The 18,884-nt window shown below is 38.1% G+C and overlaps 3 protein-coding genes across 3 annotated transcripts; 1 reads left to right on the top strand and 2 right to left on the bottom strand.

Moving 5' to 3' along the window:
* Nucleotides 1-990: 990 nt before the first annotated feature.
* LOC101901434 (nardilysin) lies at nt 991-5,854 on the top strand. The gene is made up of 8 exons (XM_005188843.4): nt 991-1,400; nt 1,471-1,661; nt 1,721-2,543; nt 2,608-3,342; nt 3,407-3,530; nt 3,590-3,750; nt 3,811-4,030; nt 4,098-5,854. Exons 1-8 carry the CDS (start codon nt 1,324-1,326, stop codon nt 5,010-5,012), a joined length of 3,246 nt encoding a protein of 1,081 aa, XP_005188900.1. The 5' UTR covers nt 991-1,323; the 3' UTR covers nt 5,013-5,854.
* On the bottom strand, nt 5,344-13,758 carry LOC101901271 (copper-transporting ATPase 2). Its single transcript, XM_005188842.4, has 4 exons — nt 12,352-13,758; nt 7,683-8,929; nt 6,798-7,622; nt 5,344-6,734 (listed from the first exon to the last, which is right to left on the bottom strand). The coding sequence occupies exons 1-4, from the start codon at nt 13,346-13,348 to the stop codon at nt 6,021-6,023; spliced, it is 3,783 nt and encodes a 1,260-aa protein (XP_005188899.2). The 5' UTR covers nt 13,349-13,758; the 3' UTR covers nt 5,344-6,020.
* Nucleotides 13,759-14,843: 1,085 nt separating this feature from the next.
* Nucleotides 14,844-18,358, bottom strand: LOC101901102 (ATP-binding cassette sub-family F member 1). Its single transcript, XM_005188841.4, has 2 exons — nt 16,787-18,358; nt 14,844-16,720 (listed from the first exon to the last, which is right to left on the bottom strand). The coding sequence occupies exons 1-2, from the start codon at nt 17,922-17,924 to the stop codon at nt 15,102-15,104; spliced, it is 2,757 nt and encodes a 918-aa protein (XP_005188898.2). The 5' UTR covers nt 17,925-18,358; the 3' UTR covers nt 14,844-15,101.
* Nucleotides 18,359-18,884: the final 526 nt, after the last annotated feature.

Here is an 18,884-nt window from a genome sequence, read left to right as displayed (position 1 = left end):
TAAAAGGAAGGTAGGTTAAGACAAAGTTTTCTATTAAATGTATGGGGCTAGGAGTCCAGTAAGTTCTCGATCGTTTCCGTTTCATCCACGCAGTCTATAATAATAAGGGTGACCATTTTGACTTCAAGATCCTTATCTTACAGTGACCTCTTTTAATCCACATCAGAAAGTTTATTTTTTTAGGGATATGAGCGATTTTATTATTCTCCACTAAATTTTAGTTTAAATTGATACAAAATAAATCAAAAAATCATTTGATAGTACCTCTTTAATTATTCCTTATCCCACTTTCATCATTTTCCCAGACAATCTCTTTTAATATGGCTACACCATCCATAGTCAACAATTGATGTAAGTCTTATGCCAGACTTTTCATTAATATGAAAATGTGTTTATAGACAAGAGGTATGAATGGGGTGAAACTATGTACACAACCTTCTGTAATCTGAAATTAATCCTTGTGCTTAAATTCGTAACTTTAAACTCAAGATGGTCGCACGTCATTTCTTTGATTCCTGTTAATTTTAATAGAAAATATCAACAATTTTCATATGAAAACAATTTGTGTGTAGACGTTTTCAATGAAAATATTCATAGTCTGGCATAAGACCAAAATGAAAGTATCATTTAAAAATAAGCCGTTATTTATGCCATTTTTGGAGCCATGTCGTTCTTCTTATTGTTGTCGCCGACAACTTAGGCAGCGGCTTCGAGCTCCAATGCGGCTTTTTACTTTTTCTTCCTCTTCCACTCTATTTTCTTATCGGTAAATGTTTACATTAATATTATGAATCAAATATCTCTTCCATCTTCATAGCTGTAAACACAGCCAGCCCTTCGACTCATTTCCTTGTCAAATTAATTTCCTACAAAGTAAAATTATAAAAGAATGCCAAAGCCACGTAGTATTCTAACGCCGTTGACATTGTCGAAACAAGAAATTTGATTCTGTTTCACCCTTAGTTGTTTTTAGGTTAAGTCTCCGTCATCTATTTTATTTTTTGGGCATAACAAACAAATTTTATATATTTTTAAAATTAAACATTATTACAATTGTTTGCCGCTGAAGACGGCAATAGAAATCTCAGAACTCACGTCCACTAGTTGCTTTAGGCTTAGTGTGTGATATTGGGAAGTAAATTTGTAACTACTGGCCAGAAGTTGTTATACAAAAATCACCAAATTCCAAAATATTTCTGTAGACGTCGTTTATGTGTCATTCCCAAAACACTTGAACAAATAACAAAAACAAACAAAAAATATCAAATACAACGTCAGAGACATTGTTGGCTGCCTCATCAGCAAAGTAAAACCTTAAACAGAATGGTCAGTGCAGATGAAACGGCTGTTACCTATTTGGAAATTCCTGACAAATCGGAGAATGATAAGAAGCATTACAAGTATGAGTGCATTATGTCCTGACAAATTACAAAATTTTTCATAAAATGTTACTCCTCATTCTATTCCCAGAACGCTAGTCTTGGCCAACGGTTTACATGCCCTGCTGGTATCGGATCCCAGCCCAGTGCCTCATGATGGTCTGACAACATCTTCCTGTGAAACAGGAGATTCCTGTGCCGAAGAATCCAGTGAGAGCAGTGATGAAGAATCAGGTAGCTCGAGTTCTGAAGGTGAAGATTCCGATGGGGATTCGGAAGAGGGTAAGTTTTATTAATTTATTTAATCGAAATAAAATACCATGTCCCCTTGATGCTTCTAGGTGATGAGAAACTTGCTGCCGTGGCATTACTTGTTGATGTGGGATCATTCACAGAACCCACCAACTATCAGGGTCTGGCTCACTTTCTGGAGCATATGATTTTCATGGGTTCCGAAAAATATCCCACAGAAAATGCTTTCGATGCCCATATAAAGAAATGTGGAGGATTTGACAATGCAAACACAGAATGTGAGGAGACTCTGTACTATTTTGAGGTGTCAGAGGAACATTTGGACAGTAGCATGGATTATTTTACGGCCTTGCTCAAAGCTCCTCTGATGATGAAGGAAGCAATGGCCAGGGAACGTGAAGCCGTCGAATCTGAATTCCAACAAACTCTGCATGACGATGAGGCTAGGCGTGACCAATTGTTGGCAAGTTTGGCCAACAAAGATTATCCCCACAGCACGTTTACTTGGGGCAATTTAAAGTCTTTGAAGGAAAACATTGACGATGATGTGCTACACAAAGATTTGCATGAATTTTGTAAACGTCACTACAGTGGTCATCGTATGTATGTGTGTGTACAGGCCAGGTTACCCATCGATGAACTAGAAAACCTTGTGGTTAAACATTTTTCGGATATCCCTAGTAACAATATGGATGGAAAAGATTTTGCGATCTACAATTATCGTGAGGCTTTTAGTCCCGAGTTCCACAACGAGGTTTTCTTTGTGAAACCGGTGGAGAATGTGTGTAAATTAGAACTGACTTGGGTTTTGCCACCCATGACAAAACTGTACAAATGTAAACCGGATCATTTCCTCTCATATCTGATTGGCTATGAGGGCGAGGGTAGTCTGTGTGCATATTTGAGGAAAAGGTAAATAAGAGTGTGTTGATGTGTTGAAGAAAATATTTGAAAATAAACCTGTCTTTGTTTCTAGATTATGGGGCCTGGAACTGATTGCTGGCGTAGATGAGTCTGGTTTCGATACAAACTCCATTTACTCATTGTTCAATCTATGCATTTATTTAACGGATAGTGGTTTCCAACATCTGGATGAAGTTTTGGCAGCCACCTTTGCCTATATAAAACTATTTGCCCAGTGTGGTTCGCTGAAGGAGGCCTATGAAGAATTGGCAAACATCGAGGCCACCAGTTTTCGTTTCGCCTCTCAAAAGGCAGCTTTTGATAATGTACAAAATTTGGTTGTGCGTTCCAAATATTATCCCTCCAAGGACATATTGACTGGCACTGAACTCTATTTCGAATACAACGAAGAACAAATCCAGGATGTAATCAAGCACCTGAACGAGTTCACTTTTAATATAATGATAACTTCGCAACAGAAATATGATGGCATTAATTATGATAAGAAGGAGAAGTGGTTTGGCACGGAATATACCTCCATAAAAATGCCCCAGAAATGGCAAGATTTGTGGGATAACTGCGAATCGATGCCGGAATTGTTTTTGCCAAAACCAAATCGTTTTATATCGAACGATTTCCGTTTGTTTTGGGTGGAGAATGGCAAGCCGGAAATACCTCTGGGGCCAAAGAAAATTCTGCAAACGGATATATGTGAACTGTGGTTCAGACAAGACGATAAGTTCGAGTTACCCGATGCTTTCATGTATTTCTATTTTGTATCGCCTTTGTTAAGGCAGAGTCCTAAAAAGTAAGTAACACTAAAGAGGCAGTATTGGTTAGGATTGAGTCATAAATCGTTCTTTTGTTCTTAGCGATGTAATGTGTGCTTTGTATTCCCATTTGGTCAAATATAAATTGGCTGAGGATTTGTATCCAGCCACAGTGGCAGGCCTAAATTATCAATTTTATTCAGCTGAAAAGGGTGTTGTTTTAAAGGTAATTATGCAATGGATTTTATTTGATGATCCCAATAATGTACTTCATTTTCCTATTAGACTAATGGCTATAACGAGAAACTACACATGGTGGTGGACTTGATAACAAAATCTATGGTCAATATGCGTGACCACATTACAGAGGAGCAATTGGAGGCTTTTAAGAAACACGTAAAGAAAGGCTATTTTAATGCCTTGATAAAACCAAAAGCTTTGAATAAGTATGGCAATTGAGGCTACATACATTTGCACATGAATCTGATTGTTTTTTGTTTCTGCAGAGATATACGTTTGACAATAGTGGAGAACATACGCTGGACCATGATTGAGAAATATAAATGTCTAAATGACATTACCTATGAGGATATGTTGGATTTCGCCGAGAACTACACCAAAGAGCTGTATGTTCAGGCTTTGATGCAGGGAAATTTAACCGAGGAGGTGGCCCATAATGTCATGAATTCCGTGTTGACCACATTGAATTGCCAGAATATTAAGGAGGTGGGAGGAATTAGCCAGGCCCAAATTGAGTTCTATCCGTATCTAATGGTTTACCTTTTCTTTCCAGACAAAATATATTGAAAATAGAACGGTACAATTACCCCAGGGTTCACATTATATACGCTGTCATGCCCTCAATGACAAGGATGTCAATACTGTGGTCACCAACTTCTATCAAATTGGCCCCTGTTCGGTGCGCATTGAAAGTATTTTGGATTTGCTGATGATGTTTGTCGATGAACCTCTGTTTGATACGCTGCGAACCAAGGAACAGTTGGGATATTATGTTGATTCTACGGTGCGCATAAATTATGGCATTGCAGGCTATTCGATTACGGTTAATTCGCAAGAAACCAAACACACTGCAGCGCATGTCGATGAGCGTATTGAAGCATTCCGCAGCAAAATGTTACAAATTCTCGATGAAATGCCACAGGACGAGTATGAACATGTACGGGAGTCACTGATAAAAATAAAACAGGTGGTGGATATGTCGCTCAATGACGAGGTGTCACGTAACTGGGGTGAAATAACCTGCGAGGAGTATCTCTTCGATCGCAAACGCAAAGAGGTGGAAATATTGAGAACGCTAAATAAACAAGAGATCATAGATTTCTGTTTGAACAACGAGAGAACCAATTTGCGTAAGCTGTCGGTTCAGGTTATTGGCAATGTTGGGGAAAACAATGCTGGCGAGGCAATGGAATCGGCAGAATCGGAAAATGATCACGATGAGGAAGACGCTGAAGAAGACGACGATGAGGACAACGAAGAGTTGTTCAATGCCTTGGCCAATAAATTGGACTTGAAGTTCATACCTAGAGAGGGTGATGCCACCACAATTGTCGATATCAATGACTTTAAGGAAAATCTCCATGTGTATCCCATAACGAAAACAAAAATTGAAATACCTGTAATAGATACAGAAAACAGTGATCGTTCTACACCTGGTGGTGCCATGGATATAATAGAGGATTGCTAATCTACCAACAACAACAAGAGAAACAGTGATTGACCCTTCAATATACAAATTATGTGAGAAACAATATTGCCGCAATTTATTTCAATAGACTTTAAAAAAATTTTATTCAAATTCAGAATTTGAATTCGATTGCTCTCAAAGTGTTTTTTTTTTTAATTTTTTCTATTTAAATAAATTTACTAATTTAATTCAAATAAATATTACACATTTGAAAATAAACAACAACAAGTATGAAGTAGTTATTGAGTTTCGAATTCCTTTGAGCGGAACAAATTTCCTTTGTACTTACCCAACTTTTAGGATTCGAAATAAAATAAAAGATTCGCATGCATTTACTGGTTATATGGGGTCATATTGATTTATTTAGCGATTCGTATAAAAAATATTTATAATTAATAAGATGTATAACAAAAATATAGAATATTATTTATATATTCATTGTTTGCTTATTTTGAGCATTTGTCTGCCAAAACAAAAAATAGAAAAAAAAAAAACACCATCAAATGTCTGGTCACGTAGTTACAAAAGTATTTTACAAAACGAATTTACAGAAGACTTTCTTTTTTTAGTTAACAAAATATGCATTTGCTTCAAATATATTTTTGGAATTCTATACAGTTGTTATGTAAATTAATTCAAGTCGATATTTGCACTCACAGTTATATAATAAGTTGTTTGTTTTGCTGTTATTGGGGGTCTTATAAAATAAATTTAAATGGATGACGTGTTCGAATGGGTGTATACAAGATTATTATTTTTGGACATGAAGTGATTCGTGGCGCTTTACAGGACGACTCCTTAAAATAAATAACCAAAGAAATATTTCAAAAGATAACAGGAAACAGGAAAACAAAAAAAAAATAAATTTAAGGAAATACGTTCTCTCTTCTAACACAAAAATATTATGCACAGGTTGTGTGCATATAACAATACAGTTTTCAATCTTTCAACAATTCTGCTTAACAAGGCACGCACACACGCACTCGGGTGCTGCGGTGCCTATTTAGTCTATAATTTTTGTAGCTCTGTTGCATCGTGCGGATTTTTCGTTTTCACAATTCTTGGCTTGATGTAGTCCACATCTTCGGCTGCCAGCAGAGAATCTTCTTTGGGATCGATTTTAACGCTACCGGAGCGTAGCAGAAGGCGGGATAATAGTGATGAGCTACTGCGTCTGCGTGGCAAATCTTCCAATCCCCTGTGCAGGGAGAGCTGATCGGGTTCCCGTTCCTTGGCCGTGGCCACATATTGCATGTATTCAGTTGTGTGCAGTTTGGCGGCCGTTGGCTTGCGATACAATTTCAAAAGCAATGAAGAGCACACCACGGATATAGAACTGGCAGCCATTGCCACTGAGGCCATCCATGGCTGTAGTGTAATGCCAAAGGGTGCAAATATGCCAGACGCCAAGGGAATGCCAAGTAGATTGTACATACTGGCAAAGAGGAAATTGTAACGTATCCGTTTTACGGTCTTGCGTGACAGATCTAGACATGCCACAACATCGAGCAGATCGTTACGCATTAACACCACATCGGCTGCTTCGGCGGCAACATCTGTGCCAGCAGCAATGGCAATGCCAACATCAGCCTGGGCCAAGGCCGGACTGTCGTTGACTCCATCACCCACCATGGCCACACGCTGTCCGGCCTCCTGTATGCGCTGGATTTTGGCGACCTTGTGGGAAGGTAGAACCTCAGCAAAAACACGATTTATGCCCACCTAAATGACAAAAAAAAAAACATTTAATTTCAACAAATTTCAAAATTCTCCCCCAATACCAACCTCTCTTGCAATACTAGCTGCTGTGTTCTTATTGTCACCTGTCAAGAGTATCACATCTATGCCCATTTTCTTGAGAGTATACACAGCCAAATGGGCTTCGGGCTTAACCATATCCGAAACAGCAATCATACAAATCAAATGACCATTCAGGGCACACAACACAGCTGTGTGGCCTTTTGACTCCTCCTCTGACATTGCATTGTTGATTTCCGCCGGCACTTGTATGGCATTGCGTAGCATCCATTCCCGATTGCCTATTAAGACATTAACCTCACCATCCATTATGGCCACGGAATCACCGATCACTTCCTCAGAATGTTGCACAGTTGGCATTATCTGGTCGTCCAATTGCAGTAATTGCATTTGTTGTTGGGCTACTTTTGCTCGTTCCGTTTCGCCAGAACCCCCCACCATACGGGTGGCATACAATAGTTCCGAAATGGATACTCCATTTTCCATTTGGATGGGTGCTTTTTCAAGATTATTACCATGTGAGCGATAACTGTTCTCGTAGTTGATTATCTTTTCGGCATGACAAGCTTGTCGCAGGGGCGTTTCATAATGGGAAACAGTAACCTTAATACCACAGCCGGGCACCGCTTGGAAATTGCTAGACTTGCCCAAAGATTCCTGGGCCAGCATGTCTTTGGCGAAACGAACTATGGCCGAGGCAATGGGATGTTCACTGTTCGACTCTGCAGCTCCAACAATGGTCAAAGCACGAGCCAGACTGCAAACTGCAGGCTTAACAAACATTACCACCTTCGAGGTCATGGGTGTGCCATGGGTTATGGTGCCGGTTTTATCAAAGACCACAGTCTTGACCTGTTAACCACATTAAATTCAATTCGATATTTTGGTATTGCTTGAAATGAATTAACTCACCTTATGGGCATTTTCCAAAGCCGTGGCTCCCTTAACCAAAACTCCATTAATAGCTCCAGTGCCAGTTGCCACCATCACAGCAGTCGGCGTTGCCAAGCCCAGGGCACAGGGACAGGCAATAGCCAGAACACTCAGAGCACACTTGAATGCATAACTCACAACTATGGTATTTGTGTCCATGTGTGCCTTGTGTTCCCTGGCAATTGGCACCAGATCGGGATCTACGAAACCCGCTATTATCCAGCCAATTAATGTCACACTGGAGACCACTACAACAAATGGCACAAAGTAGCCCGCAATGCGATCTGCCAACTGTTGTATGGGCGCTTTAGAGGTTTGGGCCTCCTCCACCAAGCGGACAATTTGTGCCAGTGTAGTATTCTCACCCGTATGAGTGGCGGTTATCAAGAGCACACCGTTTTGATTTATGGAGCCACCTATGACCACAGCACCCTTACGTTTGGCCACCGGCATTGATTCTCCGGTAATCAATGACTCATCACAAGTTGAATGACCATAGAGGACTTTGCCATCCACAGGAACTTTGGCTCCGGGCACCACCTTTAAAATATCACCTCTTTGCACATAGTCAACGGATATTACCTTCTCCGAAGTAATCTCAAAATCTTCAGAAATTTCTACTAGCACAGCTTCCACTGCTTTCAAGGATAGTAGTTTTGACAGAGCTTCGGAAGTTTTACCCTTGGCTATGTGTTCCAGCCACCGGCCCAACGATATGAATATCAAAAGCATCGGTGGTGTATCAAAGAATGTTAAAGGTGATGAGTTTTGTTCCATTAACACGGCAGCTATGACAACTCCCACGGAATATAAATAGGAAATAGTGGTGACCATCGATATGAGCACATCCATGTTGGTGCTGCCATGTTTTATGGCCTTGTACGATTGGACATAGAAGTGCCAGCCACCGAAAAATTGCACCGGTGTTGAGAGTAGAAACATGACCAAATTTTCCATAGACAGACCGGGTACTATGCAACACATGGCTGCGTGTCCCTTATTGTCCATTTCGACCATGAAATAGATCATGGCAATCATGCATGGACCACCAAAGAGCAAGGAGATCAAAAATGCCGTACGCCATTTGCGAATTTCTTCCTTGTGCTCCAAATAGCTGTGGGCCATTTTATCCTTGCCGGAGAGTAGATGGGCTTGAAAGCCCAGTTGTTCGATTGCTTCGCAGATATTACGCGGACCGGTGACATCGGTATTGTAGCGGAATTTTCCTGAAAAAGAAAAACGATGGAAAATAAATAGAAAATTGGGAAAATTTTTAAGAATTGATGTAAGGAGTTTTTCATAATTTATGAGAGCCCATAATGAGATAAAAAATGAAATAAAATAAATTTGAATTTTTATCATAAATATTAAAAACTTTTAAATCCATTTATTAGACAAAAAATAATTGTTGTATTATTATTGAATTTATTTCTAATTATTATTAAAAGCCATACGTATCACAAATAGTTTATAGTTAGTTTTTATAAATAAAAAAGTTTAAATCTAAAAATTAAATAACTCTACAAAATATTTTTTTTATAAAATTTATTCAATCAGCAATTTTATTAAAATGTTCAAAACGAATTTAATGAAATATTTTCCGGTTTATTTCAATATAATAAGAGTTGCTTTAAACGTGATTCATTACTTCATTTAAGGATTATATATTTGTATTTTATCTCCATATCCAAATAGCCATCATGTGCCATGATTGCGTTTGCATAACAATTGCAATTGTGTTTGAATCCGGAAACAAAATACGTAGTCAGAGTTGTAACCAATTAAGAATAGTGTCGGGTAAATAATTCTCGTGTGATGAAATTATATTTCAATTTAAATCCTACTACATTTTCAAAAAAAAAGTTAGCAAACAAAACATAAAACTAAGGATGGTGTCGTGTGAATAGGTGTTAATTCATTAAAATAATATGATAAAAAACTTGTAGTTCCGTAAATAAATCTATAGGTTTCAAAACTCACACTCCTCAAACTTAAATAGACAATCCGGATCTTGGCGAAATGTGACGAAATGATTTATTGTTGCAAGAAAAGAATAACAGTGTTAACCATATGGAATTGATTTTTTTATTTAATAAGAAAAACAGATGTTGCTGATATCATTGCGTTTAAGTGGAACAGCAACCACATTCACATGGTAGGCCATAAAGGGATTTTGATCAAAATTGTTTTTGAGAGGAAGATCTTGCATTGCACTCCCCCGACATTTCGATTCGATCAACAAAGAGCGAAAAAACAAAAATTCATTATATGCGACATATATTTTCATTAGAACGAAATACGCTTCAAATGGAAGTCGTACAATGACCTCCCTTGATCATATCGCATTTCCTGCCAACAATTGAAATCAATAATTACATTCTTCATAGACAAATCAAGGTAGCATACCCTACAATATGTGACTCCTTTTCCATGGTATCGAGGCACACTTTAGACACTTAGAAATTGATTTGTAGCTCCATTCAATTAGTATTTTATTTTCTCAAATGTACAAAAACAAAAACGCCCTGCCTTGCTTGTATGGAAATTAGTTTTGATGGATGTAAATATTGAAACGATGTTTTTCACATTTTATCTGCCTTGTACGTGTTTGCATAGAATACACATGCCTTTTGCTGATAATAAGAAATAAGTTAGCCATTTTAGGGCCTATTTAAATAGAGCACTTAACTAAGATTTGAACATAAAGAAAGTATGACTGATAACAAGAATTAGTTGTTGAGTTAGTGAGTAGTAATTCTCTAAATAACTAGGAAAATTCCAGGCATGTTTGTCGGTTGAAAACTAATTTTTCTTAATAAAATTATTTGACTTTCGAGTAATAACACAATTCCCTGTCTCTTTCTCCTTATTGGTTCTTTTGTGGACCTTTATTTGGCTGATTTGTTGTCTTAAATGTACTTGCTTTGTTTATCTTTTAGAAAGGGCGGGCGAGAGTAAGAAGTACCTGAGATGCTCTCTGAGCATCATAAGTCTTTAAGTAATTTTCCCTCTTCATTAGAGAACACAATAACGTTTGCTATGCTTTAAACATCATCGTCTCTTGAAGGGAGAGCATAATGAACAAAACTGATACACATTCCTGGTGACATAGAAATCGATATCGATATATTTCCCATTTTGACCTTTTAATACAATTTTATGCAAAAAATGATTGATTTTTAAAATTTTATCGAATTCTGATATCAATGGTTTATTTTGGGATTAAAACAGACACATGACATTGGTTTATGTGGGTGCTTTTTTTTTAATTGGTTCACACGTAACCAACCGACCTCACCGATTGGCATTATTACTCCAGTCTTATTAGATAGTATTCCAATAAGCCATACATTAAGATAAAAAAATAACTCTAACGGTCTATTTCTTTGCCTTCTTTGAACTTGAACCATTCAAATATGCAAGCGATACAAAAAAGCAATCAGCAAACAAAACGGGTTTCAATTAGACAATTGTTTCTTTCAAAATAGAAATCAGAGATTTGGTAATTTGTATCATGTTCATATCTACACACAAACAAAAATACCTTCACTTTTTGTATTAACAATGTTAATTTTGTTTTTATTTTATTTTACGATAACATTCGCCGCTGTCTGTTACTACTTGGGGAATACGGGCAAATTTAAAAGAAAATATTATTTGATAAGGGAAATTGTATTACCAATAACTATAAGAATTAAAAGAAAACAAAAAATCGCATTTAAATTGGTATCTACTGACGTCTGGTCAGTTGTAGACAAAAAACAAATACCTATAGCAAAACAAACAAGAGGTAATGAATGTAAGACATTGCTGAGACGCTAGATACCCTATAGTTTGTTATTTAAATATCTTAACATGCTATTTATTACAGATAATAAACAATTGTTTAAAGAGCTACATAGATTATCACTTAACCAGCCAAGACATTGCTCTTTTTTGATTAGATTACTAGATTACAGTTTGTTTGAATATTGTGCATTGTAGGGTACAGCAAAGTATTTAAAAAAACCTGTTCCACTGACATAGTTTTTTTTTTGGTTTTCTTCATTGTCGAAATAAACAGATCCGTGATCTTTTCTCTGTAGTCAATTAAAAAAAAGGAATGTAATTGAAAATAAAAAATTGAAAACGAAAGTAAAACGACATTTGGCAATAAGCAGATTTTAGATCAAACGTAAAAATATTTGGGGTACATGGGGTTTAATCGTTTTCAATAATAATATTGATAAACAATCAACATTTTACAAGAGCCCAACAAAGTGAAAGCGCCATAAGCAATAAATGTAGCTTACAATTTTGGCCTTTTTGAACTTTGGTTACACGCACGGAATATCTGACACTTATTCACTGTAATAAAATTAATTTTGATAAAAAAAAAACTTTCCTCTACCTAAAAGATAGCTATTTCCCTACTCTTGAGAGGTAAAATACATTTTTTCCCATATGTACATTTTTATACACACGTAGAATTAAAGTCACGCATCACGACTTTATAATTATGCGACAAAAAATCCCCACAAAAAGCATTAGCTTGCTTCTAGCTGACGCTCTGTCCGTTTTTTAATACGACAACAAAGAACCAATCAAATAGGTACATGGGTATATTAATAAAGAATTGAATGAGTCGCAAAAAAAGCTGACTGCTCACCTCGTTTTGTAAGTAATGTCACCGACGCCTCGGAAACACCTTTCAATTTTCGCACATGTGTCTCAATTTTATTTACACACGATGCACAGGTCATGCCTATTATCTCTATTTCCACCACAGCTTCGCCGCTATCCGGCTCATCAATAAGTTCCGAGGGAAATCCCAATTCAGTAATGGATTTTGCAATACTTTCTGGCGTAATTACATTGGCATTGTATTTGACTTCCGCTTTGGCCGCCAGCAAAGCCACCAATACACTATCAATTCCATAAATTTTCTTGCAATGCTTCTCTATGGTGGCCACACAACTCGCACAGGTCATGCCTCGAATATGCAAAAAACATTTCGACAGCAATTCCTTTTCTATGGGTATGGCAATGGCATTTCCATTTGTGGCAACCTGTTGCTTTTGTTGTTCGCCTGCATTGTTTAAGGGTGAGTTTTTCAGGGGCGATGAGGAAGGTGTTTTTGTTTTAGTGGGCGTAGCATTGCTGTCCATTGCACTTGCTTCAAAACCCATATCGTCTATCATTTCGGCAATGAGATCGGGTGTTAGCTTCTGACTATCATATTCAACTTCTGCCTGTTTCTCCTCCAGGCTCACTTTGATGGCCGTAATGCCCTCCCTTGTGCCAATGTTGCCCTCAATGTTGCGTACACAACTTTGGCAGGTCATGCCCACGACTCGTATGAGGCATTTTCTAGTGGAGACTTCATCTTCGTCCTGTTTATACTCGCATTCAAAACCCATGTCATCAATATCATTTGCAATCTGTTGCGGATTTGTTATGCTGCTGTCATATGTGAAGTAGCCTGCCTTTTCCTGAAGTTCCACTCGACACTTTAAGATGCCAGCCTTCGAACCAATATTGCCTTCGATGTTACGCACACAACTCTGGCAAGTCATGCCCACAATTGGAAGGCGTACTTCCTTTGTTGTTAGATTGGGTAAATCTATTTCCACTAGGTTTTGTTCACTGTCCATTGTGAAAGGCATTTTTCCATCGGTTGCTGTTGTTGTTATTGTGTTTTCTGTTGCTTATTATGTTATTACACTGCATATACACACACACACTACCTTCTTATCTTAAAACGACGACGGCTTTGTTAAATAAAGGCAAGCAAATGTTATTTTGTTGCTACACACTACTTTTTTATTATTACTTTTTGGTCTGATTAATAGACCCCGATTAATTTTGCATTGGATAATTTCGATATTACTTAAGCATATATTTATGCAAAGGAAAATTTTGCACACTTCGTCGAGATTGGATTCGATAATTGTTTATTCAAATTGAGTACCGAATAAATTCTGAGGTAAATCTTTGGTTCCTCATTTCAAGATTTTTTCCGCACGCACCTACTTTCATCCACCCGAACCGAACCATTCCATTCAACCTGAATGGATAGAGCTGGCAAATGAGCGATAACAATGTCGATAGTATTATTTTCATTTAGATGTTGTGTGAGGTTGGCAACGCTAAAATCGAGATTACCAAAAGTACAGGGTGACATAGAAAAAAAGTTTAATTTCACTCTTTTTCTGTCGTTCAGTTGAAGAATAACCTGTAACGGATTTAAAAACACAATTTTAAATAAAAATTAAAAAGGCAAACGCCAATTTTTGAACGTAAGCATAATTAAAAATTAAGTTTTGACCTCCACATTATGGTTTTGTTTATTTTTAAAATTTTTCGCATTTTTATATTGAGAAAATGCAACATAATATGAAAGACATGTTTGGGGTTCTTTGGAGTACCCCATGGCTCAATAAGAAAGGTTCCTCAACTTCAATGAGACTAGGAAAATGCAACTCTATACTGAATAAATGGGGGTACCCATGGCTCAATAAGAAAGGTTCCTCAACTTCAAAGAAACTAGGAAAATGCAACTCTATACTGAATGAATGGAATATCGGGTTTCTCCACAAAATTGATTCCATGATATTAGGGCAAGACGTGTTTATCCCAAAATTAGGCATTTTGCTGCCCGTTAACGTGAAAAATATGCATTTCTATTGTCTCTGAATTTGAAATAATCTCAAATTATTTTCTTTTTTATTTAAAACAATACACACACTTATACAACCTGTGGAAATGTTTTGACAGAATAGGGCCACATAAAAAAAATGTATTTAGAGGGAAGCTTTGTGCCATAGGTTACCCATAATGGAATCCAGGATAGAAGGAAAATATTTTTCTATCTAAAAATTGTATTTTTTTAAATAGTTTCATTTTCAATTTTTTTTCTTTTACTAATCAAACTAATACACAGACTTCTACAATCCGTGTATATGGGGCTATATCTCTTCTACCTCCTTTTGATCTAACATCTTAGGTTTACTTTATCCCTTATGAGGATTTATTTCCAAATTATACAATGGAATTGACAATTTATATCCATAGGGTTTACTAAATCAAGTAAACTGTAAGCAAATTTATGTAGTTCAAACCCCTCCCATAACACTATAGTCCAAACATAACAATTGTTCCTCCAGCTTGCATTCATTTTATTAATACTCACTTCCTTCACACATACATACATAATTAACAAATCTTTTTAGTTTTCTGTGAAGCCATTTAACAATTGATTGTTTTTGTCAATTGCACGATCTCTTAAAGAAATGTACAGTTGGTCTATCCTTGGGACAATAATCAATTGTTAAAAAAAAAATTCGACAATTTTCAAAAATAAAAATCTCTTTACAATAATCACAAAAATGCATATCCTCTAACAACGATTGATCTTTTTTAAAGCACTGCTGCATTGGCCACAACACTGGGATTGTTAACAACCTCACCGAGAGCATCCAAAACCTCTTTACGATAATCATCGAATTCGCCATCAATTTCATTGATTGTCTGTTCCTCAATGACGTACAGGGTACAGCCGGTTTCACGAATTAAACGTTCGTCGTGAGACACTATAATGACACCACCTTCGTATTCATTAATGGCCTCGGCTAAAGCATCAATTGATTCAATATCCAAGTTATTTGTAGGTTCATCAAGAATCAACACGTCTGGGGCACTCAAACACAGTTCGGCTAATGCCACACGGGCCTTTTGACCACCCGAGAGATCCTTCATTTTAATGGTGTGGGCATGGCTTACTAAGCCGAAGGAACCCAATGCTTTCCGTGCTTTTTCATGTGGCAAATTAAATAGACGTTGCAAATATTCCGCAGCAGATTCTTCAGCAGTAAGATGTTCACCGGAATGCTGATCAAAACGTCCTACACGTAGACGGTGATTCTTTCTCTGTTCACCCTTTTGGGGTTCCAATTCACCCAGTAACAGCTTCAAAAATGTGGATTTTCCCACACCGTTGGGTCCAACAATGGCAACACGACTAGTAAGGTCTATACCGAAATCGGTATTGACGAACAAAGGTTTCTGACCCTCAAAGGCGAAGGTGACATTGTGCAAACCCAGAATGGGAGGTTGCAGCTGCGATGGTTCTGGAAACCGAAATTTGACAATATATTCTTTGGGTTTCTCCAATAACTCCGTTGGTCCGTTGTCATCTTCCTGCTGTCTTTGCTGCTTCGACTTATTCTTCTCCTGTTTGCGCGTCAACGCTTCCTTTTGTTTCTTCTCTGCCGCCTTCTTGGATTGGCCGTGGGCCTTCAGTTCCTTTATTCTCTTTTCTTGTTTCTCGTACTCCTTAATCATCTCCCGACGTTTCTGGACGTACATCTTCTTAAACATTGAGTAGTTGCCCTTGTAGTAATGCAACTTCTTTTGATCCAGATGAATGATTTCATTACACACATTGTCCAAGAAACTCTGGTCGTGGGAAACAATCAACAGAGTTTTCTTCCAGCCTTGCAGATAATTGTCCAACCAAATGACAGCATTCAGATCCAAATGATTGGTAGGTTCATCAAGCATGAGAAGAGTTGGTTCCAAGTACAAAGCACGAGCCAGTGACACACGCATACGCCAACCACCAGAGAATTTATTGGTGGCACGATTCTGCATTTCTTCACTGAAACCCAGACCAGCTAAAATACGCCTAGCTCGAGCCTCAGCCGAATAGGCTCCAATGGCTTTCAATTCGGCAAATGTGTCATTTAACTCCTCCTGGACACTCATATCGCCGGCAGCGAATTGTTCTTCCAGCTCTTTGCTCTTTTTCAAGAGATTGAGGCGTTTTGTGTCGGCTTCGAGGATGGTTTCAACGGCAGTTTTGTCAGTGGCTACAACTTCCTGTTCGCAGAGTAACACATCAATGTTGGGTGGAATTGCAAAGGCACGCGTGGCTATGTGACGTAAAAGAGTGGTCTTACCATGACCATTAGGGCCCACCAAACCATAACGACGACCATGGGCAATCAACAGATTGGCATTAACAAAGAGGTCATTACCTGGGGGAGAACAATGAGACAAATGAGAATCATTTTAAAATGTATAAACTATAAGACTCTTCCCACCTTTTGCTGATATGGTAAAGTTTTCAATTTTTATGTCCACGGCATGCTCGAGGGCGGCCTTTTGGCCAGCAGTCTTTTGAACCTGGGACATTGTGAAGTTACTATCCAAATCGGAGTGGCCCAAACCACCCTTTTTGGTCATCATTTCCATTTGACGTTCGTATTCCTCTTGTTTCTTTAGTTTCTTCTTTTCCTTGTGGGTAAGCTTCTTTTCCTTGGATTTGTCTCCAGCCGTTTCTTCGTTGCCAGTAGGAGTAGATTCCTTCTCTTCATTATCTTCAGCCTCACTCTTTTCCTCGATGTTAAGATTTTCCAATTTTTCTTCTAATTCAATGGGCTTTTCAATAGACTTTTGAGGTGAAGGGGATTTTTTGACCGGCTCAGGTTCGGGCTCTGGTTCTGGCTGTGGCTCTTCTTCTTCATCTTCAGACAATTTTTCTTCCTCCTCCTCCTCTTCCTCTTCTTCACTCACTTCAAATTTACTTTTCTTATTTTTCTTGTTCGACTTTTTGACCGGCTTGGCTATGATCACAGGTTCTTCCTCTTCTTCATCAGAGTCATCATTTTCCTCGGCAGCCTTCTTAAGAATATCAATATCATTGTCATCATCATCAGAGAAATCATCTTTCTTTTTGTTCTTCTTGGACTTTTTCTGCTGTTGTTTCTTATTGGCCGGTTTAGGCACATCTACTTGTGCCTCTTCATCCTCATCTTCATCACTGTCGGCCGCCTTTTTGCCCTTCTTACCAGCCTTCTTGTTATTCTTTTTGACTGGAGCTGCTACGGGTTCATCAGCATCCTCATCATCACTATCCTGTCGTTTTTTGTTCTTCTTTTTACTAGCCACCGGTTGTGGAACTTCTTCCTCATCATCATCACTCCAATCATCTTTGCCCTTTTTACCTTTCTTGCCCTTCTTTCCACCCTTGTTTGTTGGCTGGGCTTGCTGCGATGGCGTTTTACTACTACTGCTCTGAAGACTTTCCAAGTCATCATTTATTTCATCATCTGAATCATCTCCCCTCTTTTTGCCCTTCTTGTCTTTCTTCTGAGATTTTTTGGGAGCAGCTGGTTGTTCATGCATTTCATCATCGTCGTCGAATTGATTCTTCTTGTTCTTTCCCTTATTCTTGGACATATTTAAGACTACTTTATAAATAAAAAATTAACTAACTAGGACGCGATTGGAAGTTTCTCAAATGGGTGAACTTTAAAAAATGTTTCACGTGGAATATGAGACAACTGAGTCGAACTTTTTTCAGCTACGGCGGCGTCACATATGTTTTTAACGGCGGCAATGTATCACTGAATGTATTCCTTGGATATGAAAGGCGGAAAAACGGCTGGTGATTGAGTCGCTAAGGGCAAGGTGGACCATGGTTGTGAAAGTCCCATAGCATTTGGAATCGGTGTCAGGCTTTGTTGTTACTCAATTCTGCGCCTATTTATCGATCTAATCCCATAAATCAAGTTTTTTAACGACTGTTCAGAGGGGTTACCCGTCGTCCAATGTTTTCCCATACAGGTTGGTCCAACCAATGTCCTCCAATTCCAATTTCCAAATCCAACCAACTGCTTGCTTGTGAAAAGCAAAACGAATGAGCGCGTGGGAAACAAAAATGAAAGACGTCCCCAATGAAACAAATAAGAAATCAAAAAGGAACGCCCGATAAAAAAGAACAAGAAAGCAACAAAATCCCCGAGGGAACTCTGTTGTTTACGAATGAGACATGGGGAAATCGAACCGCTGGACACATTCATTAAATGAACCGCGGGAGTAATTCAACTCGAAGAAGAAATCGGCCGGCTTTAGGTCGTCATTTTGACGCCGTTAAGAATATTAAAAAAGCTAAAAGTTTGTCAAATGGGTGAACTTTCCGCTACGGCGGCGTCACATTTGTTTTTAACGGTGGCGTTGCGTAAAGTACTTCATCACAGAATGTATTAATTGGATATGAAAGGCGGAAAGAAGGCTGGTGATTCAGTCGCCAATAAGGACGAAGTGGACCATGAAACATGGTTGTGAATAAAATACTTTTCGCAGACAAAATTGCCGACAGGTGTGTTTACAGAGAAAAAAATGCAATTAGCTGTAAGG

Source organism: Musca domestica, unplaced genomic scaffold (genome assembly GCF_030504385.1).
Source record: "Musca domestica strain aabys unplaced genomic scaffold, Musca_domestica.polishedcontigs.V.1.1 20, whole genome shotgun sequence".
NCBI classification, from domain to species: domain Eukaryota; kingdom Metazoa; phylum Arthropoda; class Insecta; order Diptera; family Muscidae; genus Musca; species Musca domestica.
Note: the sequence above shows the minus strand (reverse complement) of the source record. Positions and strands in the feature narration are given on the sequence as shown.